Raw genomic sequence first — 24760 nt, forward strand, 5'->3', positions numbered from 1 at the left:
GCACTGCTGGTAACAAAGTGCACGGTAGTTTATTTCAATCAGTAGAAGGGAATGCCCGCATCAATTTTAAACGAAAGTACATAGTAGCATTTCCAGAGGCTGGGTGCGCTTCTCCAAGAGACACGGCGCACAGCCGCTGTTGGTCCCCCACTCAGAGCTGGACTTTGGCCTCAATGTGGAGCTCAGCCTTGAACGGCTCCAGGGCAGGGTTCACCTCCTGGTCCACAAACTCCTTCACCTGCACCGCCCAAGGCCATCATCATCATCATCCACAGCTGGACAGAGCCTGTTTTTAACTACCCCCAACCTTATCCGAAGTACTACACTTGAATACAAGTTCAGAACGTCAATAGCTCATAAAGCTTATTCTCCACTGAAGTGGCGGTCTTGTGATGTCAATGCACGTGCATGTTTTGAAAGGAGATTGCACTTAATGCACGACATCAGTGTCCGCTTTTTCTCATCCAGTCTATTTGTCGTCACTGCAATACTTTAAGAGCAGATTAAGTTTGAGAACACCCGGAAATGACTCGTGCCATGTTTGAAATGCTGCAACACGCTCTTTGTGCAGTGCTGAGGAACAGCTGGGTGCAGTGACGAGCTGCCATTGTTTTTTATAAGTGGTCCCCGAGCACGGCACAAAGTGCAAGATATTGACTTTCCAACGAAGTACTCGGGAGTGGAGCCATTGTGCAGTATGGGGCAAATGCATACCGTAATCATTCCAACAAGAAATACTTCTCCTCTATTCTCAACCTCCAAAACAGCTGTCCGGTTAAGCCAGCCCTGCAAGCACCGCCACGCTCGAAGGTTGGGCCCACTCGGCCGCGCCAGTCGCATGGGAGGCCAGCCCGAGTGCGCCACTTGCCTGCTCGGGAGCTCGCCCCACGAAGGAGGCCGGGTTGAGCAGGGCGTTGAGCTGGGCGTGTATGCGGGTGAAGTAGGGGTCGGCACGGATGCGCTCCACCAGATCATTGGCCAGGCCCTTCTCCTTGACCTGGGCGGCTGCCTCGTGCGACAGCACCCGGATCCGCTCGTGGCAGTCCTGCATTCGAACAGGAGGGGAGAGAGGATGCAGCACTGCGGGGTACCAGGTGGGCCCCGTAAACTAGGAAGGGTAGAGCGTAACGTGAAGAGGAAAACAAGTTCAGAGAAAGGAAAGCCATGGATGGACATCCGGGCAGGAAAAAAAAAACTGCTTTTTTATTGCAAGGTTTCCACGATTTTTTTTGCGTGAGGCACATCGGCAAAATTTTCAGTGTTCTGTATTCAGAAAAAGTGATAGAGGAGCAAAGAAAACAACACAGTAAAGACAACACGCAGAAAGCATGGAGGAACAACACTGGTCACTTTGCCATGGAGGAGCGCAAGCTTCAACTGCCTTGACAGGTCTTGTGACTCCTGCGACCACTTTCACAACCTTAAAATGGAGTCTCCTCACAGCCAATTCGCAGCAGAGGGGAAGGGATAAAAACATGCACCCCTTCTTCTAACGACAACGATGGCTGAACACAAAGCTTCCTCACGAGGGATTCCTTGGGTGTCGTCCGAGTTTGGACTGACTCGCAGACGGTTTGGATTCGCACGTAGTTTGGATTTGTGATTGCAGTGGCTTTGACCTTGACCCTTTGCCATTTGATTTCGCTCGAAGAAAGCTTCACGGTCAACCATCGTCATAGTTAGACAGAGGGGTGCACCATTTTTCTGTCTAATTCTGCACTTCCATGCACCCCCTCTCCAAATCCAAACGGCTTTGACCATGTCGAAATGGCGCGATTGGATAAATGTCAGCTTCATAATGAAAGGGAACCAAGTACCATTATGACTACGGGAAGCATTTTTTTTCTTCTTCCACCTCACCCGTGATCATCATCATGCAAAAGTTGGCTTTCGTGCACTGCATTTTGGGTGAACTGAAGGCAACGTGAGTGAAAGGCAGAAAGTTGTGCTTTAACAAAAACCGCTTTTCTGGTGGCTGCCCAAGTGACTGGTCCACAGCCAAGTGATCTACAAAAACCCAAGGAGAAGGAGAGTACTATATTATCGTGCGTATAGCCTGCACCAAAAATGGGAAAACTTCAGTGGCAAAATAGGGGTGCGGATAATACGCAGGGTTGTTCCTTCAGTGCAGCTTCACGGCAATGCGCGTCGTGCCATGAAGCTCTTGCGCAGTAACACTGACTAAGCCTTCCATGGCAGCAATTGCGCAAAACATACACGGACAAAGAAGAAAAAAAAAAGGACGAGAACACTCTAACAATTGAATTTTATTAGTGAATTGTGACTTTCGCCTTGCAGTCGGTGTATTCTACTTGCTAAATATACGCTTTTTCTGTCAACATAGTATGCGATGTGTTGCTTGAGCAGTAGCTTTGGTGCAGCCTTTTCTGTATGAAATGTGTGGGCAGTACGCGAGGATTTTTCAGATTATATGAAGGGGCAGGTTATACATGCGAAAATACGGTACCTGTCGGTTTCCACCGGCCTTGACCATGGCCACGATGATGTTCTCGGTGGCCATGAAGGGCAGCTCCTGTTGGATGTGGGCCTTGATGACCGCCGGGTACACCACCAGGCCCTCGCACACGTTCTGCAGCGTGTTCAGCACTATGTCCGCCGTCAGGAATGCCTCCCCAAGGCTGATGCGCCTGCAGCGATGGCAGAGGGGGTTCACTTCACCTGACCCACAACCCGGCACGTCTCGCAGCTCTTTTTCGGCCTTCGTTCGAACAACCAACAGCGTCTTGTCTGCTCAGGAACAAAAAGGGCCGGCCATTTCTTTGTCCCGTTTCTCTTACATTGCTTGGGCTGAGCCGGGCTCTACTCCCTGTATGTCCCATTACCAAGATGGCGCACAGAAGATCTTTCTTTTAGTTGGCTTTCAGTCTTTGTAAGGCAACTTGAGGTTAGCCACGGCATGCTTTTGTGAGGACATCGACACCCAGGTAAAGTCGAGATCGTTTGGGCGTGGGCATCCAGGCATGTGAGCATTTGGGCATGCAACCTGTGGGGACCCTTGTTTCCCTACGCCTCGCCTGCACATGTTTTCGCGAGCTGGGAGCCGCCATTTTGGGCAGCCGGCGCGTCACGTCAGCCGTGACTTCATGCGACGCGCCAAACCGGCTCGCCGCGAACGTCTGCGCGAGGGTGCGGGGGAAGGGGGACCACTTTGTCGCCTTCTTTCGCGCCACCCTCTCCCCGACCAGGGGAAGACCTCCTCTCCCCCGGAGCTTACCTGCGAGACGAATGCGCATTCCACTGGGAGTCGACTGGGTGATTTGGTCGGAATCGGCTGGCTCAGCAGTGCCTACTCCGAATGCCCCGATGACAGGGAACCCAGTTGGCTCTACGGACTCTGCCGAGAGATTCCGCCCTGATCGGTCACACGGGATGCCTCCCCTGCTCCCGCAGCCGTAATGACGGATATCGAAGTCCGAGTCTTGCGGCTTGAGCGAGAGACGGGAGCCACTGTCGCCCCACAAGCGATAGTCGTGTTGTCTGGTATATGCCCTGTATCTGCCGGGCAATAAAGCCTCACTTTGGATTGCTAGAGCCTGTCTACCGCATGTGAGCACCTGAACCCGTGCGCGAGTCTTCGGATTCCGCAGGGCTAGTGTACGGCGCATAGCACTGTCCCTAGCGAAGCTAGCCGGGGTCCTCTGCTATCCCATACATTAGCCCACAAACCGTTTGGGCATGTGGGCATTTTGCCATTCAGGCACTTGGGTGTGCGGGCGTTTGGGCATGCAAGTGATTGCGCGTGCGGGCATGCGAGTATTTTGGCACTTGGTCATGTGAGCATTTGGGCATGCAAAAGTAACAGCGTGCGAGTGTTCTGGCATTTGGTTGTGCGAGCTTGTGGGCATGCAAGCGTTTCAGCATGAAAGCATTGGGCCCGAATATTTCGGCATTTGGGCTCTTAGGTGAGCGAGTGCTTGGGCATGTGAGTATTTTGGTATTCGGGTGCATGAGCGTTTTAGCAGGGGGGCATGCAAGCATTTTGGCATTTGGATGCTTGGGTATTCAAGTGTTCTGGTGTGTGGGCCTTTGAGCGTGAGCCTTTGGGCGTGCACGCCTCTCAGCATGTGGGCATTTGAATCTTTGAGTGTTGCACATGCGAGCATTTGGCCGGATGGGCTTGCAAGTGTATTGGCATTTGGGTGCTTGCACATGTGAGTGTTTGGGTATGTGGGCCTTTGAGCAAGTGGGCATGTGAGCATATATGGGTATTTGTGTGTGTGAGCGCTCGGGTGTTGGGGCATGCAAGCGTGTGGACGTGTGAATGTGGGAGCGTTTTGGCAATTGGGCATGCACACTTTTGGGCCTTTGTGCACATAGGTGTACGAGCATTTGGTCATGCATGCATTTGAACATGTAAATGTGGGAGTGTTCTGACATTTCTCCGCTCATGGTCTAAATGAACAGTCAAAAAACTATGGACGCCATGTTCCTTGACTCCAGAACGAGGCATGTCTCTTCTTAGAAGTCGGACCAAGTGAGCAGCCTCAAAAGGCTTACCGAGCTTGAGGAGACCCAGTGTCCTGCCCAAGCTCGGAACAGCCACTTTCATTGTACATAGTGTACATTTGGACTGCTGATTAAATCTCACTTCGTTGACTTCACCTCCAAGTACATCCTTGGCCTCTTCCGGCGAGCCGATAAAACCCCGAGCGGCGTCCTTGTGACACCTCAAAGTAGATTGCAGCTTTAATGCTAGTGTTTTAGCTTGCTAGGTGAGTAATACCACCTCTTTACAGCCGCAGTTTCCGCAGTCTCATTCCCCTCTAATACGCCACCTCCCATCCACGCAAAGATGAGGGGGGGGGGGGACAAAACACAACAGCCCCAAACAAAAAATTAAACCCAGCTCTATCCAGCATGAAATCTGCTGAAACAGAAGGCTTGGGGCGGCTAGAATGTCAATGGCCACTCACCCAAGAATGGCAACCCTGTCACTGTGAATATTCTACGGTCTGTGCAGAAAAATCGGCAGCTAAACATCATCGGTGGGAACCTAGCTTCTACGAGACCACTGAGCCCTCTATCGATTGGTCTGAGAACCACTCGTGAGGCAGCTCCCAGAAATATTGACATAGGCCATTGGCGTATGTGGGAACATGCTCCTACCACTGAGTGACGCATGACTCGCAGCAGACAGACGAAAAGCTCGACCTACAACACCTCCGCTTTTAAAAAAGCCCCCCTGCGCACCGGTTGGCGCTGTCGTCGAGGGTGCGCTCCATCCACTGGGTGGCCTGGGTGGCCAGGGGGTCGGCCACCAGGGCCATGAGGTGCCGGGAGAGGGCGCAGCAGCGCTCGCTGCGCATTGGGTTCCGCTTGTATGGCATGGCCGACGAGCCAATCTGCGTCTTCTCAAAGGGCTCCTCGACCTCCTTCATGTGCGCCAGCAGACGAAGGTCCGTGCAGATCTGCAATGCACCCAGGGGAGAGGACCACAGCGGCGCGGGGTGGGGTGCGGGGCCCACATAAGACGACCCAGAGCAGACTCAAAAGAGCACAACACATCGTAACATCTGAGGGAGTGTCTCCGAAACGGCATTACTTCAAGGCACTTCATGCCGTCCACAAAGTAGTACTTTTGACCCGCCGCGGTGGCTCAGTGGCTAAGGCGTTGCGCTGCTGAGCACGAGGTCGCGGGTTCGATTCCCGGCCGCGGCGGCCGCTTTTCTGATGGAGGCGAAAAGCAAAAACGCCCGTGTGTACGAGATTTCGGCGCACGTTAAAGATCCCCAGGTGGTCAAAATTAATCCGGAGCCCTCCACTACGGTGCGCCTCATCGCCTGCGTTGCGTCAGCGTGTTAAACCCTACAATCAATCAATCAGTACCCTACCACTCCACTTTTTAAGAGGTGGACCTTTCTCGCAACAAACTGTCACCCACGAACTCTTAAAAGGTGTCCTCCGCACATTCTTGTTTGAGGTACACTGCCTTAGGGCCGACCTGTAGACGTCCATGCAATGTGCAAGTATTTTTATTTTTTCCACATGCATTATCATTTTGAGCTTCTACGTGTGACTGTTTTGTCTGAAATTAGTTGCCTTGAAAACAGCATTGTAAAAAGCATGAAGAGACCGTCAAAACTTTTTCCTTGTCAGAAATGTGCGCTGGGCAAAGTTCTTGGTATTGGGCCTACAGAAAAACACGAGCAAATCATCCTTCCCTTGTGGAACAGTACACACTTTTCCACCACATTTGCAGTGTGCGTAGTTGTTATTGTACGGGCTAAGCATAATCTTAGTTTCAGTGCCCCTAAAAGAAGCTCGTGCTGAGGCAACATGAGAGTGACAAAGTGGAATCCGCTGTTCACTTAGTTTGCGGCAGAGCTGGGCAAAGTCAGTAGCATGAAATAAACACGTAAGGAGCAAAAGTGGAAGAGGAAGTCCTGAATTGAATAAACATTGCTGCATGAACCCTGTTCAACGCAACCAGGCAGGACTTGTCTCCCATCAAATCAAATAAATTTGAACGGCATTCACTGACGTTATGTGCACCAAACGCCCACCTTGTGAACCGAGGCACCAAGGCTAGCCAGTGCCGCCAGGCAGTCGACGTCCACCTTGCGGGTGTACGTCTGGCCACAGATGATGTATCCCCTGCAAGCACAGAACACGCACTGAATATGGACATCCATTTCGAGATAGAAAAAATTCCCCTGCACCTCTGCAATGAGGTTAAAATGCACAACGCATACGCTTGTGTTCCAAAATACCTGTTCTCATTCATTTCCCCACTTGGCACACAATTCCAAAAGCTGGATCCAGTATAGTCAAAGTGGGACTTGGGTCAAGACAACGCAGTAATGAAGGAACTGGGCTCGGCAGTGTGGCAAACTGCACTGACCGGCCGGCAAGACGGAGGGGGAAAAGCGAGCGACGCACTGCGAGAAGCCGGCCATCTTGGTGACGAGGCGGTCGAGCTCGGTGACCTTGGCGTGGTCGCCCTCGAAGAGCTGCAGGAAGCTGGCCTGGGTGCCCGTGGTGCCCTTGACCCCGCGGAAGCGCAGGTCCTCCCGGCAGCGCTCCAGGTTCCGCAGGTCCATCAGCAGGTCCTGCATCCACAGGCAGGCACGCTTGCCCACCGTGGTCAGCTGCGCGGGCCTGGAACACGAGCAGGGGCACAGGGGCACACCCCGGTCGGTCGGGGAGGACGAGGCGTGTCCTCCTAGACTTGCCGCAACATGGGCATGCTTTTCTGGACTGCCCACTCCACGATCGGCTCCACTTAATTTGGTACGTTGCCACAAGGACAGGCGTGGCGGCAGGAAGGTCTCAAAGGACAGCACCACTGCCACACTTGCAACAATCAGCTGCTGCGGAACCAGCTTATTCAGCCGGCTTAAACTTTTAGTTTGTCCTTGAGAGGAGGGCATCGAATCCCTACCCAAGCTTCCTTGACCCCTAAAGGGCCTTAGGTGACAGTGCACATGCCAGCAAATTCCCAATGCCTCACTTGCTATGTACTGGCAACAATGCAAACACACAGTCTGGCCCTGCCTGCACATGACAAAGTCTGAGCATGGATGTGCTAGCTTCGCAAGACCAGCTATTCCAAATACATATTTGAGCTTGATTAACCGTTTTCAAGAAACAACAGAAGCGCACACAATGACCTGCGAACTAATCCGGCAAGCAGTCACTTGTGCAGTCATTGCAGTGGTTATGTCATGGTTCTGCAGCCTGTGCAGTACTAGTTCACAAACCTTCATAGTATTACTCAGGGTGTCTACCAACTGGAAAACCGGGAATTCTCAGGATTTTGAATAGTCTGGAAAAACTCTGGGAAAACTCATGGAATTTCTGCTTCTATCAGGGAAAATTAGCTGTACTTTACGAAGGAAGCGAAATTCACAGTAATGCTGGCTCAAGTAACAGCAAGTCAAAACTGGACAGCCCTCCAGAGCCGTCACTGATGGCATCGTCTGAAGTCAGTGGTTCCCGAGACAACTCGCTTCATACAGCTTGCAAATTCCCCCCCACCCCGACCCCTGTAAGCTCCTCTTGTGTTCTGGCGTTTTTCCCCAATTCCTGAAATGTGGAATGAGACGTTGCATGCCACGATAGCTTGTTGTTGCAACGTAAGGGAGTCTACAGGGGCAGGGGCAGTAGTAGCTTTCGATCCTATGCTGGAACACCTGACACCATCTACTGTGGTTTCTAGTTAATTGACGCACGTTGCGAATCTTTGAGTTGTGAATCTGGTGTAATAAAAAAACACATTTATCTTAATTTTCAACTTTAACAGCTGTGTTCAAAATACGTCAAAGTATTGCATACAGTGGAACCTCGATGATACGATTCAGGGTGTTACGAATTTCAGGATGATACAAATTTCTGAGAACTCCTGGCAAAATTGCGTCGTTTGCAATGGGAAAATTTTCGGCTGTTACAAACAGACTTTCGTGGCCCGGCGGATGGTACAAACGAGCCCGCACGGCGCCCGACTGCCGAGAGAGCAAGCAACGGCAACGTACGGGCTCTCTCTCCCCTTTTTGTCATTTTTTCTCCAGGAACGGAGAAAAAATGACAAAGAATTCTGCTCACAAAAACAAGTCGTGCACGCCACAGGCCACAGGCGCGCTGACACCGCCGCAAAACAACCCGCACGCTGCGCGCGGCGCGGCCGGCACCGGCAACATGGCGGCGGCTTCGGCTGCAACGTGGTGCGGAGCGCTCGAGCGACCGCTTCTGACTGCCCTTTAAAATGCCACTCAAGGCACACACAAAGTAGCTTGTGCGGTAAAGGAGCTGATTACGTGGGCGAAAACGGTAAGCTTTAACCTCATTTGCTCCGCCAGTGAAATCGCCCATGAAATATCTGCCGGGGTGGTAAGCCTAAACATCTCCAGTGGAGTTGTCTCGAGCGCTTCGAAACTGCTGCCATGAGGTGCACCCCTCCACATTGGCGCAAGGCGTCAGGCTTCTCCCACTGCGGCGCGCATTGCGCATCAGGCACAATTCTAGCACAGTTTCGCAGGCACAATTATAGCACGCGTCGCTCTAGAATCGTGCCCGGGGCAGTTTCTGACCAAGGCAGATGCTGCTGCGAGGGCGGAGTTGTCGATGCGAGCGTGAAAAAATCGCACGTGCAATGCCGACACACACGAATCGTGCGCAAAAATGAACCATGCAGTTCACGCCTTCACTGTTGCGGCGAGTAGTGCTTGGGCACCGCGAGTGAGGAGACGAGCGCAAAGTTTTACACGCTCCAGGAAGGACTGCTCGGCCACGGCCGCTCGATTGTGCGCACCTCCTGTGCGCAGTCAAGCGGCCGTGGCTCAACGACATGGAGGTTAGAAGAAAACAGAAAAAGATCACGGATTTCTTCACGCGAAAGTAAAAAAAGAAATAAATGAAAACTTTTTCTAGAGTTCAATTTTTTATCTGTGTTGGCTCATACGAATTTCGGATGATACGAATATTTTTCACGGTCCCGCGAGACAAGAGCCTTAATGCAACATACAAGTGACTGTATACCCCAAATATGCTCCACAAGTCAGGAAGCCCATGCTTGGTGGCATCAAGTGAGACTCGTTCGTTTCAAATCTCAACGAACAGTGCCCTTGTTATGGCAGAAGAAAAAGTAGGGGGAAGATTTCGGGCACCTTGCATGCAGCAGAACAACCAAGCTCAACCAGTACAATGACAAAACAGAAGTGGCACGTCTTCTGTCTGTTCTCAATGCTATGACCTTCGTAATTACGGTCTGGGCACTTTCTTCGTTCATGCGTCATTCACTTTAGCTTTATGAGAGAAAGAGAAAGAGAGAGAGAGACAGCACTCACTGGAAGTGGGTGAAGCCCAGCGTGGGAAGGTTGGCGTACTCGGTTGCGAATTTCGACAGCCGGTGGATGCACCGGGCAAGCTGCACACAAGAACAAGGACAATTGGGATTTGCACCAACACTCGTTACACGACAAGCGTGCAGCACGTAACCACAGTGTGCAGACTGCTCGTAATTTGTATTGTGGTAGCCTTGAAAATCCACACTAAGTGGTACCACACTACGAATTAAAAACGTGCACAAACTGGCTATTTTTAAAAGCCTTATTCATTTAGCATCACTCAAACCAATGCCACTTAAAAACACAGCTTCTAGTGTTTGTTTCCTCACAGTGGCTGCCGCTGCACAGTTTTCCAAAATCGTGCATGCGGCTTCATTTTTTTGTTTTGAGGGAGCATGTTTGCCATTTCTTGGTGTTTGCAAGAATGGATGTTATGGCGCCAGAAGCTAGGCAGTGCAGCAGGATCAGAATGAAAGCCTCCGTTGTTACTTTCTTTTTCTGCATGCTACCTGATTTAGTGGTGATGCAAAAGCTGGTTACTCATCAGTACAACATGCCAGCAGTTACAACTCGCTATCTTCAGAGGTACGCCAAGGGAAAGGGCAGCTGATTTACTACACGACTCCACACAGAAGTGGCAAACCAGAGAGCCCCTTGTTTTTCCTTTTCAACAGCCAAGTTAGGCGGTAGCAGACACTTTGCCAAATGGTTCATTCCTCCTTTTAGCAGAGGAGCTGTGCAAGCTTGAGTTTGGTCCAGCGGCGTTAGCAAAAAAGAATACCCAGAAAAAAAAAACTGCATTGCCTGTAAAGGGTGCATCACTGCAAATAAGGAATTATAACAGTGAAGCTGGCTTTTGCACCTGCTCGAGCGTGAGCACAAGCGGCTCACACTCCTTACTATACCACTTTGAAGGTGATAGTCTTTCTTGGACAACCAAACACAAAAGAAAAGGCACAGTTTGAACTCGCAGTGAAAGGCTGAAGAAACAGTGGGGCGGGGTTAGACCAAGCTTTTCCCCCCTGGGATCTGCTGTCAGTGTGGGGGACCACCCGGAACTGCCGTGTCAAATCCGGCTAAACTTGGCCCCACCGCTCCACACTTAGCCTAGTCTAGTAAGAACATCGCAAAACCTAACAGAAGTAGCAGAGCCTAGCAAAGCCTAGCAAAACCGGAAGACGCTAGATCAACCCCCAGCTTCGCTGTTTCTCCAGCCTTGCAACACTAATGCAAGCTGTGCCCATTGTTTTGTCTTCCGTATTTTTGAGCCCTGAAATTACCCCCCCCCCCCCCCCATTAGAAACTGCACTATAAGCAGTGTCGTGCATTGAGTTTCACGGAAGGCAGATTGCTTCGTCACAAGAAACCCCATTGTATCTGGACCTGAACTGTAGGCAGCTACGTTACAAATGGTGTTTAGTGTATCAAGTAACCAGATCTGCATCAAATTATGAGGGAGAACCATTAGACAAGACAGGCTTTACTCTATCAAATAGGACGGCCTAACATACACAGAAGAAGGTGTATTGAGAGAAAAAAATGGCATTCTAGCAACAGTAAAAAAACTGTGTACTCCTGCCACTACGACCGCTACATGACCCACACTGTAAAAGCGCTTTGCTGTTTTCTTTTTGCAGTTGTCGTGAGAAAGTGCTGAATGTTTGGAAATGTTCAGCACAAAGACAACTGCTTTAGTCGAGGTGGCGTACTTTTGTTTTTCCTTTGACTGGAAATTGGAAGAAAGAAAACAGTATTGCTGCAGTCTTGTTTCTCTTCCACAGTGCAAACATATGATGCCTTTTGTTGGCCACATGGGTCAATTGTCACTACCACTATGCTCAGAACATCAAATCAGTAAAGGTGAGCAAATAACAAATTGCAGGCTGCAAATCAAACATGAACCGTAAAAACTGACGGTAGATCGAATTGAATATTTTTGCATATGAATAGTAAAATCTGACAGCAAGTTGAATTGACAATTTCTGAATATGATTAAGTGTACTTGAGAGAGCTTCAAAAACACCACTTGAAAAAAAAAAAAAAAAGGCAACTTAGGCAGACAGGATTTTCAACATCTGAGCATCCCCGTACTAGATATTTACAAAAAAAAAATATGGTACGAAAATTCAAAAATAAAAGATCGAGACAAGCAGGCAAAGTGGTGGCAAAAAATTATGGTGCACACTGCCATGAAGAAATTTCTCAGCATGCTATGAATGCAGAAGTATATTTGACTGGCTGCAGTCCCTCCAGTCATTGAAGAGAGGCTATAACTGATAAGTACTCACTCATGACGCGATTTACAGGGAATTTCCTTGTTGACTTATAAATTTTGTACAAGTAGCATTCTACTTCGGTTCACATACAGCAGACTTAGCATAACGCTTGTTTTGCTCAAAGCTTGCACATGCTTCTTGCACAAAGCTTCGGCGTCCTGCAAATAAGCCCACCAGAAAGAGCATGCCATGCAGTGAAGCTTAAAAGTTTTCTCGTAGTGCAGCAAAGCCAACTTTTACTGCATTATAATTTGTAAAGTCCCGAATATTTGAAAACTTCAGATATACTTCCAATGATAAAACTGGGCTGCAAATGGAATAAAATAAAAAACATTATTCACGAAGTATTGAAATTTTTGAATATTCACGCACTTCTACGAATGAGCCATTGTTTCCCCCAGAAGAAAGAAAGAAAAGTTTCCAAGTATTCACGCCTTTTTGCGCGCAGTTCAACATGGGATGTCGTACTCTCTCCTCCTTGGCATACAAATTTAAACAGCACCAGGAAGAAAGGTGCGCAGAAAACAGCACCACAGCCTTCCTTTATTACAAAGGCTTAGACATCCGCGCTGCAATTAAAGGCGGCTAATATTAAAGCAAGATTAAGCATCACGCGGATTCTTCTACTATTACTTCCGACTTTTTTCAGAGCAACATGCAGTTTGCTTTAGCAAACACACACATGCTTCCTTTTATTCCGCAGCTCTGGCAGCTTTGTTTTCAAAGGTGCTTTTCCAGCCTCCATCGGTTCACAGCACAAAAGTGAGCCCCCCTCTTTCCCCAAGCTATGCCAAGCAGTCTTCTTGTGACGTGTGGCACATTGTGCTACAAGGCTAACAATTAGTTCGCAATGTGTTAACTGGAGATCACGTTCACAAGACAAGAGCCAGCCGCCGGGACCAACATGGTGCTAGTGCAAGCAAAGTTCTTAACCATTTGGTGCAAAGAGCCGCTCACGGAGCCCATTTATCAAACACTGCCCCCTGGCTGAACAACTAGCCTGTGAGTTACCAGAATCGCACTTTACTGAATCGCAAAAAGTTTTAAATGTCTTTTTTTTTTTATAGCCAAACAAGTCTCATGATGAGGGGAAAAAAAATGACCGCACAGCTATAATCCCACCCTTCAAGATGGATAATGCCCTATCATTTCACAGCCTCTTATGGGCAGTTAGGATGGGATGCAATTCCCATTTCGTTCTTCACTCGAGTAGGTTAGCAAAAAATACAAGGGGTGCGGGGGGTGGCTAACCAGGAGGGTTCCCGCACACTCCAAAGGCTGGCTTGCGCAGTGCGGTAGGACGTACCTTGGGCGTGAGTATTCCGAAGGCCTCCTTGATCTGGATGAGGTCCTGCAAAGGGAACAGAGCAGAGAACGGTTGGCACGGTGTTGCTGCCCCACAGCGGCAGGTGCTGTAGCACACTGCTGCAGCTGTGACGTCACGCATTTTTAGTCCGCCTGTTCCTACGGGAGTTACTACTTCACGACACCATCGTGCACCAATACAGAAAGTTTTGCAAATTCCTGAAAATGCTCCAAATGGGCTGGTTTGCTTATTTCGGAAATGTGTCATTTCTGTATTGAAAAAAAAAAAAAATCTCGCATGGGCGACTGCTAGCACCATCTAATGAAGATTAGATAAACTAAAATGCATTTCTTGTTTAGTTTTTGTTTCAGTAAAGATGTGCAATATTTCTTAACGGGGGACACTGGTCTTAAAACAATTTCTTTTAATTTTCAGGTGAACTCTGTGAAACTTGTCAGTCTTGCTGATTTTCTCCCACTGATTTCAGATAGGCCATTATTTTCTGGCCTAATGTTGGGCATAAAACTGTAATCTTTATATTTTCCAATACTACGAACCCTGGTGAGTGCAATAATCGAAGCACCCGCCGCGGTGGCTCAGTGGCTAAGGCGTTGCGCTGCTAAGCACAAGGTCGCGGGTTCGATTCCCGGCCGCGGTGGCCGCTTTTCTGATGGAGGCGAAAAGCAAAAACGCCCGTGTGTAAGAGATTTCGGCGCACGATAAAGATCCCCAGGTGGTCAAAATTAATCCGGAGCCCTCCACTACGGCGCGCCTCATCGCCTGCGTTGCGTCGGCGCGTTAATCCCTACAATCAATCAATCAATTAAGCAATAATCGAAGCAGTTTTTTTATGCACCGCTTGGAACTAATTTTACAGCTCATTAAACTTCGGTGTTTCAAATGGGCACTCAAAATGGCTCCTTGGCACTGGTGCCACCTAAGTTCAATGAGCTGTAAAATTAGTTCCAAGCGGTGCATTGAAAAAATGATTCTATTAGTGCGCTCATGAGGGTTCGTAGTATTGGAAAATATAAAGATTACAGTTTTATGCCCAACACTGTCTTGCCTATTGTTCCACCAAAAATGGCTAATTATCGCTAATTACCCTGGGAACTAATTGACCAACTGAGAAAATAATGGCCTATCTCAAAATCAGTGGGAGAAAATCAGCAAGACTGACAAGTTTCACGGAGTTTACTCAAAAATTAAAACAAATTGTTTTACGACCAGCGTCCCCCCTCAAAGAAGCAAACTAGGCAGCCTGTTGGGAGCAGTTTGATGGATCTGTCTGCCCGCGATGCTTTTTAAGCCCGTCGCCCATGAATTTGCAAGTCCCAGAGGAATATTCGCAGACGAGTCCCCCTTAAGGGCTGGCAGGCAGCACCTCGTAAGCAGCTGTGCACATCACCACTAGCAAAAGCACAGGACAAGGTCCTTGTACGTGCACCTTACTCCGCAGTGCTCTACGCAGGCTAACATCTTAGCTTTCCAACACAGTGTTGTGGGAGAACGAAAACATGTTTTTGCTGGGTAGCGGAACGTGAAAGAAATTACGTCAGTCCAGACATTTTGTTCACTTGGAACTAGACAAGGAAGACATTTCTCACTCTGACAGTCATAGGCGGAGACTATGGGGGGGGCTAGGGGGCCGAGCCCCTCCTCCAGTGTTTTTAAAGGGGGGGGGGGGGGGGGGGGGGTGCTCGCAGCAATGCTGATCCCTGCCCAACCTACTACCCAAATTGCCATTACCAATGCCATTACAGGTTAACGTTTCTTTAGAGTTGCCTCTGCCTTTTCACTTAGCATTTTATTGGGTCTAAACGCTTACTGCATCGATGAACTGGTGCAGACGTGGATGGCTTACTTTCATACTTTGCACGCATTTGTTCGAATCCTTACAATAGGAGGACAAGCGCACTAGAAGCATGTATGTTGATTGTGGGGTTTAATGCGCCGACACTTCGCAGGCGATGAGGCGCACTGTAGTGGAGGTCTCCGGACCACTTTCAACCCCCCGGGGATCTTTAACGTGCGATGAAATCTCGAACACATGGGCGTTTTCACTTTTCGCCCCCATCAGAAAAGCGGCCGCTGCAGTCAGGAATCAAATGTACGTACAAACATATGCACGTATGTGTATGCATGTATGCATACATGATGATGCATAAATTTTATCATCATCATAAGCTGCAAACCGGGGGGGGGAATGGGTTTCCTGTTTGCAGCAAAAGTGCGGAGAGAGAGAGAGAGAGCAAAATACAGCAAGACACGAGTGATCTTTCAGACTATCCCTGTAAAGCGAAAATGAGAATCTGCACTTAAAGGGGCTATAAAGACACAAAATTAGCCCCATCTTCCCGAAGGGAACGCTGAGTAGATGCGGAGCATCTCGGAGTTCCGTTGTGTTTCCGTTGTGTTCGTAGAACTTAATCGGAAGAACGGAGTGAAGTGGAGTCAACCGCAGCAAGCGCTGAACTGAACGCGCGCTACATGATTCACATTCAAGGTTGAAGGAGAGGAGACGAGAGGAGGAGAGATGTGCAAGCGCCAAGCATTCACGCCGACGAAGCTCAGGGTCTGCCGCTCGCTTCAAGCGTTTGCACTCAGCGCCGCGTGCCCTTCGCTGCGCAGCTTTGTCTTCAGTGGACGCAGTGTTGCTGTTAGTTTGTGGGGTGGTGCTGACGCTTGCTTACGCCAACCCACTAACTGACGGGACTGTTGCTTCCCTCACACTTCATCGGAAGAACGGAGTGAAGTGGAGTCAACCGCAGCAAGCGCTGAACTGAACGCGCGCAGCGCGCTACCCGATTTACATTCAAGGTGGAAGGAGAGGAGACGAGAGGAGGAGAGATGCGCAAGCGCCGAGCATGTGCCGCGAAAGCAGAAGCGAGAACGCGGGAGAAGCAAAAGTGAAGTGCACGCAGCTGGTACGAGAGAAGAAGTGGCGGGAGTATCGCGCAGCTGTGGGAGAGAGGGAAGGAGGAGAGTTGTGCATGCGCAGTGTGAGTGCGGACGCCGACGCGGGACATGCCCAGACTATAAGATGCTCCGCATCTAAAAATTTCGTTCAGTATGAAAGAACTAGTGTTCCTAGCTCACTCAACGCCATTCCAGCCATGAAAAAAATTCTTAACCAAAAAAATGGCTGATGAATGTTCAAATTTAGCTCCTCAGTGACATAATATTGGTAGGAGTGAGGTAATATGGGCCAGCACTGAAACATATTTATCATACCATTAACTGTGTGTTGGCGTTCAAGTGATACGATCAATGAGTACCAGAAGGCTCACTACAATTTCCAAATCATGTTCCTTGGCAATGGCTTAGATAGGCGGCTGCCAATCACACTAGCAAGATCCTGTGAAGTCGTAGAGGAGTGGTGAGGAAGTGACTGCAGAGTCGCCCCTGCATCATCCGTTTTCTTTAATATCTAGAGTGTATGTCTCAGCTTTGCGACAAGGCTGCTACTGCTGTTAGCAGGACAATGCAGGCTGCTAATATTTTGTCTTCATGGCCCCCTTAAAACAGTTGTCTCGCCAACAAGGCTACTCTCCCTACAGGCCTACAGGTGAGCTGGCAAGGTGCAGTCTTTTAGCAGCTTCTTTCTGTCCACAAGATTTGTCAATTTGTTGCAAGCAAACACAAAACAGCACTCGGGGCAGGACAAAGCAGGAGGCTCTCCGCACACTGTCCGCTCAATCCAGTCTTGGCAACTCAAAGGATTAGCCTCTCCCCACAAAACGACGCTGCAGCATGCCAAAAGACTGGGGCACCAGCCATCAACCACAGCTGTCAATGCTTCTGCCACTGGAGTCACACACCTTGCTCAGATGTTGCCAACACCTTTTCAGCTTTCTGTGGCATTTCGCGTTCCGTCCAGAAGGGACCCGTGCTAAGCTTTTAACAGCAGTGTTGCACGAGGAAAGGATGCATGGACTGCCCCACCCCAGTGCAATGCCACATTGGATCCTCTAAGGCAGCCAAACCATCCAAGGCAAGATAAAACTGCACATTTAAATTCACAACAACAGAAATGGTTAGCGGTTAGTCATGTGACTGCAAGAAAGTGTACCACCACTCTATATGCACCTGTTTTGCAACCTTTTTGTTTTCTGTCATGCAATGCTCTAGAGCAGTCAATTTTATGATCAACTGGATCTTATCAACAGCTCTTATGATCAACGGGAATGGGATGGGAGCCTATCAATGGGAGCCTATGGTGCCAAAACAACACCCGGTGAAGGGCACTAGACTAACACAGACCGGCTGGCGGCTTTTCCACGAATGTCAAGTGCACGCAGCAGTGAACTGAGCCAGCAAGCCCAAGCAGGGCAGTTCAGCGTGCCAGCCACTGAGAGGGAACCCGTATCGAGCTCAGGAGGCAGCATCAATACCACACACATCGTTATGAACAGCAGCCCTTCAACCAAATGACTGACCTGGGGCTAGCTGAGGGGGTAGCCATTGCATGCGGCTTTGCAGTTTGAACGTGCCCTGCTCCTAGGCTGAAAGTATGTGCATTTAAATTCCCAGCAGCTGTATTTCAAATGCACATGTCGCTAGAAACTGACATATACATCATGTACAGTCATGGACAGTATGAGCTGAAACACTGGTGCAACGACCGAAATATGCTGCAGCAGAGCTAGACTTGTTTCGTCGTTTGGCTAGCGACAAAGAAAGCGTGCACACCGATCAGTTACTGGGACTCCACTGTTTATGAACACGTTCACCGCGTTATGGGTCACCGGTGGGTCACGGCCTGTGCAGCAAAGTTACCAGCATGCATCTGGCTGCAAATGCGATAACTTCAGCACACTTGAACGCAGTTATGTGATTCTTCTTGAGAGGTTATAAATAGCCACAAGACTACTTTTTTCATATTAAATGCCGTGACCCACCGGTGATCCACGACGCACTCAATGGGAATGTTTTCAAGCTGCGTGCGGTGTGACTCACCGGTGACCCACGCTCAAGAACACTCCGTGATGTGCTGCCACCTGAGGTTTGAAAATGCAACCGATGTATATTTATTTACTTATTGCATTGGACGTGGGGCAGCGCTATTATTTTCAAGGAGCAGGGTGGCTGCCTGTTTCTCCGCTGTGTTGCTCGCCAACATTTTGCCACAGTTTCTGAAATACATTTCCTTCGTATTTTCTGTCCCTTGTAAACATTTTAGCATTTTTCAAATGAACGCGCCAAAACACCAGCAAGAAAGATCGCAGCGCCGTCTCTTTTGGAGCAAATGAAACAGGCATAGGCGCGTGACCCACCGGTGGTTTGCACCGCCCCTGGGAGGTATGCCATATGGCCCACTGGTGGGTCACTCTGCATGTAGAACGAGACCTCAGGAAGGCATGCCACAGCAAATGTGTGAAGTGAAGCAAACTGGGCAAGCCCCAGTTCCCCAATGGCACCGTGACACAGGTTCAAAACATGACAAGTCAAATTACGTCAGGCACTCGTGTAACCCAAGAGGCACCTTTAGCGTGTGCAGTGAAGTGCGCGTCCACTTCAACATAACCATCTTTTACAAGGTGCGTAAACCAGAACAGGGCTGTCTCCCGCTGGTTCTCATGCTGTTCGCCTTCCAAGAATTGATCGAGCTCACAAACATTCTTCAGTACTGGTGTCTCAGCTTATGCTGTTCACAGTGGCACACAGTGTGTGTGCTCGATGCCTTTTAAAAGGGCCACGAAGACGAAACACAAGTTTGGTTCACTTAAAGTACTGCTGTGTTGTGATAACTATGATGGCAATTCTACCACAAACTTCCAATAGATAATCGAGATACTGTATTAATAAGGAAAACACGCGAAGCAGTGGCAACTCCTCAGCCCCTTTCGGGTGATTTCTTCATGGCCTCGTTTGTGCGATTGGCGGCTGCTGGCATAAGCCACCACCACGAAACATGTCTTGGAAATTGAAGTGGGGCCTCTGGAACTGTTCGAAAACCTTTCACAAGAATGCTAACATGCACTTGCAACACTGATGAAAGTGTTTTTAGTGCAGGCCTGTATTACATCTCTACTGCCCATGTTACGTCACGCTAAGTGTGAAATGTGAAAGTTTTTCAGCGTTTCTTGTATTAAAACGAGTGTCGTTCATAGCTCTGAAGGAGCCGAGGAGGTTCCCAAAGGCCGCTTCTCTTAAACGAAACGAAGCCGCATTTTGTGCCTTCAAGGCCCCTTGAGGGCAGCACTCTGTCCCCGTAAACTGCCCGAACACTGTGGGGAGGAGGAGCGGGCCATCGCACCGTGTTGTCGCCCACGTAGCAGGAGGTGGCGCCCAGGTGGATGATGGGGGCCGCCTTGGGGCACTGCTTGGCAAACACGTGCACGTGCGCCATCACGTCGTGCCGCGTCAGCCGCTCCTCCTCCGCCGCGGCCGCAAAGTCCACCTTGTCCACGTTCTCCTCCATCTCCTTGATCTGCTCGTCCGTGATGGGCAGGCCCAGGCTCTGCACACACAGGTCCCCGCTCCGGCTCAAACACCGCTTCGAGCTCCGTAAGGACTAAAGTGTGAAGCCTACGTAGTTGGCTCATGCTTACGGCAAAACAGCCCTAAAGCAGGATGAAAGGACAAGGGAAATAGCACCCGTGTTTGTAGATTTCCCCATCCTTTCGTACTGCTCTTGGTGCTGTTTTTTCCACAAGAAGGGAGCAGACAACCCCTCACTTACACCGTACTGCTCTTCCACGCTTCCCCATCACCCGCTTCCCCTGACAGAGTATGTCTCAGTGCAACCGTGTTCTATACATCGTGAGCGCCTCTGCAAATCCCAGAGCTTCAACAGCACTGCATGGAGTTCACGGGATGGAGTGCACTGTCAATCTAGCTGGCTCTACCCGCTTATAGGCGGCATCTTCACAGCCCAAAACAGACAGGACAAAGGGAGAAAAAAACACACGACAAGCGCGGAAAACACAGAAATTGTTTTTTCTTCTCTCTTTGTCCTGTCTGTTCCGTGCTATGCAGATGAGCATTTACCAATCACCCACTTTTCAACACAACAGCACTGCAGTTTGTATGCGGCAGCAGGGACGAACAGGCTCAACTGTGGTAGAATACTATCAAGAATCTTGCATGGAACCAAGTCAAAGAGGGACAAAGGAACCTATACATTCAGCGCATCGCTGGTTGCCAGTGGGTCAATCATGACACATTTTAACTGTCCACCTCTCACCTCTCATAGTATCCGAAAAAAATGCAAGAAGACACGCTTGAGCTGACATCTGGCAGATTGCAACGCAGATGTGTAGAGAGCACTTGTCTATCTAGCGATGTGCACAAGCACGTTGCAGCCACAATTTTTGAAAAAATGGCAGTGAACGAAGCACAAGGGTCGCAATCATTTGATGTACAGTCAAACCTGGATATGACGAAGTTGACAAGAATTCACATTTTTTTTCGTTACATTCAGGCTTTTGTTACATGCAGGTTTCGAATTAAAGCTGACGTGAATGAAGCAGAAACGAAATCAGTATGCTAGACATCAGTGATGCTGAACTCACAATTGTCAATTGTTCAAGGATATATATTTCACACTGAAAAACTGCGTGGTTCGCGCCTGCTGCCAATACATGGCCTACGAATTCACAAACGCAACTAAGCATTACTTTAGCTTTCTGATACTTTTCAGGGCCTTAACGCATTTTAAAGAACCAAACTTATGCTGAAAGGGCGCCTTTTCACGAACTTGATGCTCTGTTATGCACTCAAAATTGTCGAGCTGATGCTAGCTGCGACACTGTACCGGGCGGTGACCCTCTTTCTCGCCGGCGGAGACGGCATTGAAAATTGCGAGCTTGTCTTGAAAAGACAAATCCTTTCGTTTTCAGGCAGCAGAACTCATCACCCACGACCCCATACCACAGATATCAGTGGAGAGGAGACGACACACTGACAGGCAGGCCAAGCACCTACCCGACATCGAACTCGCACGGGGAAACACACGGGAGATAGCGATGAGGGCAAAATTCACTAAACGAGTGAATTGCGCCAGCTGATTTTTCGGAAAAACGGCAAAAAGCATTGACTCATCAGCGTAGCCAATTTGTTATATCCAGGTTAGCCTTTGCAACTCCTTCGTTACATGAGGTCACAAACACATGGGCTTCAGTGAAGCCAGAAATAGGGAAATGAAAAACCGTTAAATCCAGTTACATCCAGGTTTAACTGTAATACTCAATGTGAACCAAGTTACCAGCAGCACACTGAGTGCAACACTGACCGCGCATTGATTCCTCGCATGCAATTTTCTCCTGCACACATTAATTCCCCCGTTTATTTTAGCCTGTGCAGAATATATGGTACCAAGTCAACGAATAAGAGGGAAGACCATTGGTGTGAAAACCAGGTATTCATGCCTCGTACGGACTAAAGAAGGTAGCCAACAGATATGACATTAATTGTAGGGTTTAACGCGCCGATGCAACGCAGGCGATGAGGCGCGCTGTAGTGGAGGTCTCCGGATTAATTTTGACCACTTGGGGATCTTTAACGTGCGCCGAAATCTCGTACACACGGGCGTTCTTGCTTTTCGCCTCCACCAGAAAAGCGGCTGCCGCGGCCGGGAACAGATGCAACATGCTCGGCTTCGCATACGATCCAGGGACAGCACAAGATGAAGGACTACGCTGCCAAACAGAAACTCCGAGGCGTGAACACACACCTTTTAGTTAGCTAAGATACCGAGGTTGTTTACAAAACTCCAGGGACCTGTGGGAAGGCCTACACAGGGCAGACGAGTAGGTGCCTTAATCAGCAGCCACAAGAAGACAAATGCATGTGAACAGCTCCAAGACCCAGGGAACTTGGCTGATTATTGCGAGAACTGTAAAGCACAGCAATTCTGCCCCACTCCCACAACAGGACAAGAAAAATCAGTGAAAGCATACAGTGCAGCGACAAGTGCCATGGCACATCTGTCAGCCAGCACCCGTGCTTTTCCCAACGAAGAAAATACGACTTGTGTGGGGAAGGGCAGCGTGTGTAACAAGATTTGAGTATGAACCAGAGACCATCAAGGTAATGGCGTAAATTATCGGGGGTTGATAAGGCACCGTTACCTGCTATGCTTCTGTGCTTTTATTTCACTGTTTTTCGAAAGGCCCAGAAAATGAAGTCAGTTTTTACTTGCACTTCTCTGTGCCCATATCCTCTACTTCCTCAACCCGTATTAAAGCAAAGCTTTCTACCTCTACCAGCCAGTTCTAACAGTTCCTTCATGGCGTGCACGACAAGAAAGTCCCAACGCAGCTGCGGTGTGGAGGGTGGTTTTCATTCACAGAGCACAGTGTAGATGGCGCAGCGATGGTTACCCAGCGTTCCCCGCGCGGAGGTGCCTGCTCACACCAGCGGGCGCGTCGGCGGGACGGCTTTGTCGTCTCCTTTAGCGATGGTTGCTTTGGGCCTGTTTTTACACAGCTTCGCGTCCACTGCACGCTTCTTTCGCAAGGCTTGATTAACTTGTTCGACAGCACCCGATGGAATTAAGTGGTCGTACGGCAAAGATACGTTAAGGATTGGTTTGCAGGGCGGGAAAATAAAATGTAGAGACCGCATACAGACACCTGGCCGCTAGAGAAAGGCACCTTCTGCGCACTTCTTGCCCCGAATGGGACTCCCTTTTCTAAAGTGGTGAATACCAATGCGGTTGTGTTTTAACAGGTATTACAAAAGGCAAAAGTAGCAACTGGTTCTGATAAATAGCGATTACAAAAGTTCCCTCAGCTTTCTCGCAATTCTCACACTTAGTAAAATTACTAGTTTAAACCGGTATAAATGGGAACCACTAAGCTCACATGCCGAATAGTTTCGGTGTCTGTACTTGTGTCGCGCGGTGGTGTATGCCCGAGTTGGCACATCAGGATGGCTATAGGTTCCGCTGTCTCACCCTTCGAAAGATGCTCCTCTCCGTTTTCTTTCTGCCGATGCACAGCTGGGCTACAGCGGCGGCGTCCGCCCCTTTAGCCGGGCCATGGCTGACGCTGCTGCGTTCGGGACGCTGCCCCCGCGAATTTCAGGTAACGGCTGGCCGAATCTCTGGTTTCACTCTTTGTAGAGCCACGTGTGTGAATTCAAGTGACGTCGCATCGGCAATTGTTGTGGGCATCATTTAAAGCTTTGCTCTTCAACCACCTTCACAGTGTAGACTGGAGCCAATTTTTTATTGTCTTTGTAAAACAATTGTTTTGATGGCAAAGACCTACCAACTAACATACAAGCTGCTTCCATCTGAACTCTCAATGTCCACAGCCATTTTTAGCCTCGCGAATGCTTTCACAATGTAACATGATGTTGAACCTAGAGGGAATATTTCAGCACTGTTTTCATTACAGAGGCTGGCGCTATTTCGAACTGGGATTTCAGTATAGGAAGCCAGGCTGTGCGGTAAATTGTTTTGCAATCTGCAATAAATTGCCCTGATATAGTATAACTGAAAAAGTATAACGACTCATTGATTACTTTGGAAATGGTGAATTTTAAAACACTATTAAGCGAAAATTTAACCCAAATAACCTCCACAATAAATTCAGTTCCAAAGCTGCTTGATTTTTACCGGTTTTGCCGATCTGCTTTTGCAATTTAGGTCTGCTTCACGGATACCGTCTGTCCACGCGCAGTCTTATCGGTTTGTCTAGACACCGGTCAGAAAGCCGTCTGCTGTAGGCGAATTCGTTTTGAAGGGGTCAAAGACACGAGCACACCAAGTGGCTGCCGCCACTCACTGCGTTTACCTTCTCGGCTGTAGCCAGGTAGATCCACAGCTTCCTCCAGGTCGAGAACTTTTTCTGGTCGCTCCACACGTACGACATCTCCGGGCTCGCATAGCGCGAGGACAGCGGGGTCTGGTACTTGGCATGAGGTCCTTGGGAGCTCATCATGTCGGGACAAGCGGGCTGTGGGCAGTGACAAATCGAAAGGTACGATCCGCGAAAAAGTTACCGCTTCACGGGAGCGAGTCTAGGTCCTGGCGTAGGTCTAGGTCAGATGCGCCTGCCCGAAACGACCTTGCTGCCGGCTCCTTTTTTTTCCTCGTCTTCCTCCTCACCACGCCAGAGGCATATAACGTATCTTATCTGCGCGACATCGCGCGACAACTTCAGCGGGGTCACCAGTCGGCCGGTCGCTCAGTTGTATCGCTCGCAGTTGTGTTTGCGCCGTCGACAGCTTGTGCGCCGACACAGTTACGCCGGACCACTTGTAATTACAAACCTGAATAAATGAGTGACTAAGATGGCAATAACGGCGTCATGTATTAACGCTGCACCACATGAATCGACAGATATCGAAAGCACCCAATGCGGCCCAATGCAGAACCGCAAAAAACGAGGTTTCGAATTGCGAACTACTGCTACTGGTATGGA

General features: G+C 49.3%; 1 protein-coding gene across 1 annotated transcript; it reads right to left on the reverse strand.

Moving 5' to 3' along the window:
* Positions 1–10: 10 nt before the first annotated feature.
* Positions 11–24716, reverse strand: Adsl (adenylosuccinate lyase). The gene is made up of 10 exons (XM_077671392.1): positions 24131–24716; positions 19645–19848; positions 13386–13430; positions 9804–9883; positions 6901–7119; positions 6525–6615; positions 5212–5429; positions 2468–2648; positions 869–1045; positions 11–238 (listed from the first exon to the last, which is right to left on the reverse strand). Exons 1-10 carry the CDS (start codon positions 24275–24277, stop codon positions 152–154), a joined length of 1449 nt encoding a protein of 482 aa, XP_077527518.1. The 5' UTR covers positions 24278–24716; the 3' UTR covers positions 11–151.
* Positions 24717–24760: the final 44 nt, after the last annotated feature.

Source organism: Haemaphysalis longicornis, unplaced genomic scaffold (genome assembly GCF_048455015.1).
Source record: "Haemaphysalis longicornis isolate Haplotype H1 unplaced genomic scaffold, Haemaphysalis longicornis Haplotype H1 scaffold_5, whole genome shotgun sequence".
NCBI classification, from domain to species: Eukaryota; Metazoa; Arthropoda; class Arachnida; order Ixodida; family Ixodidae; genus Haemaphysalis; species Haemaphysalis longicornis.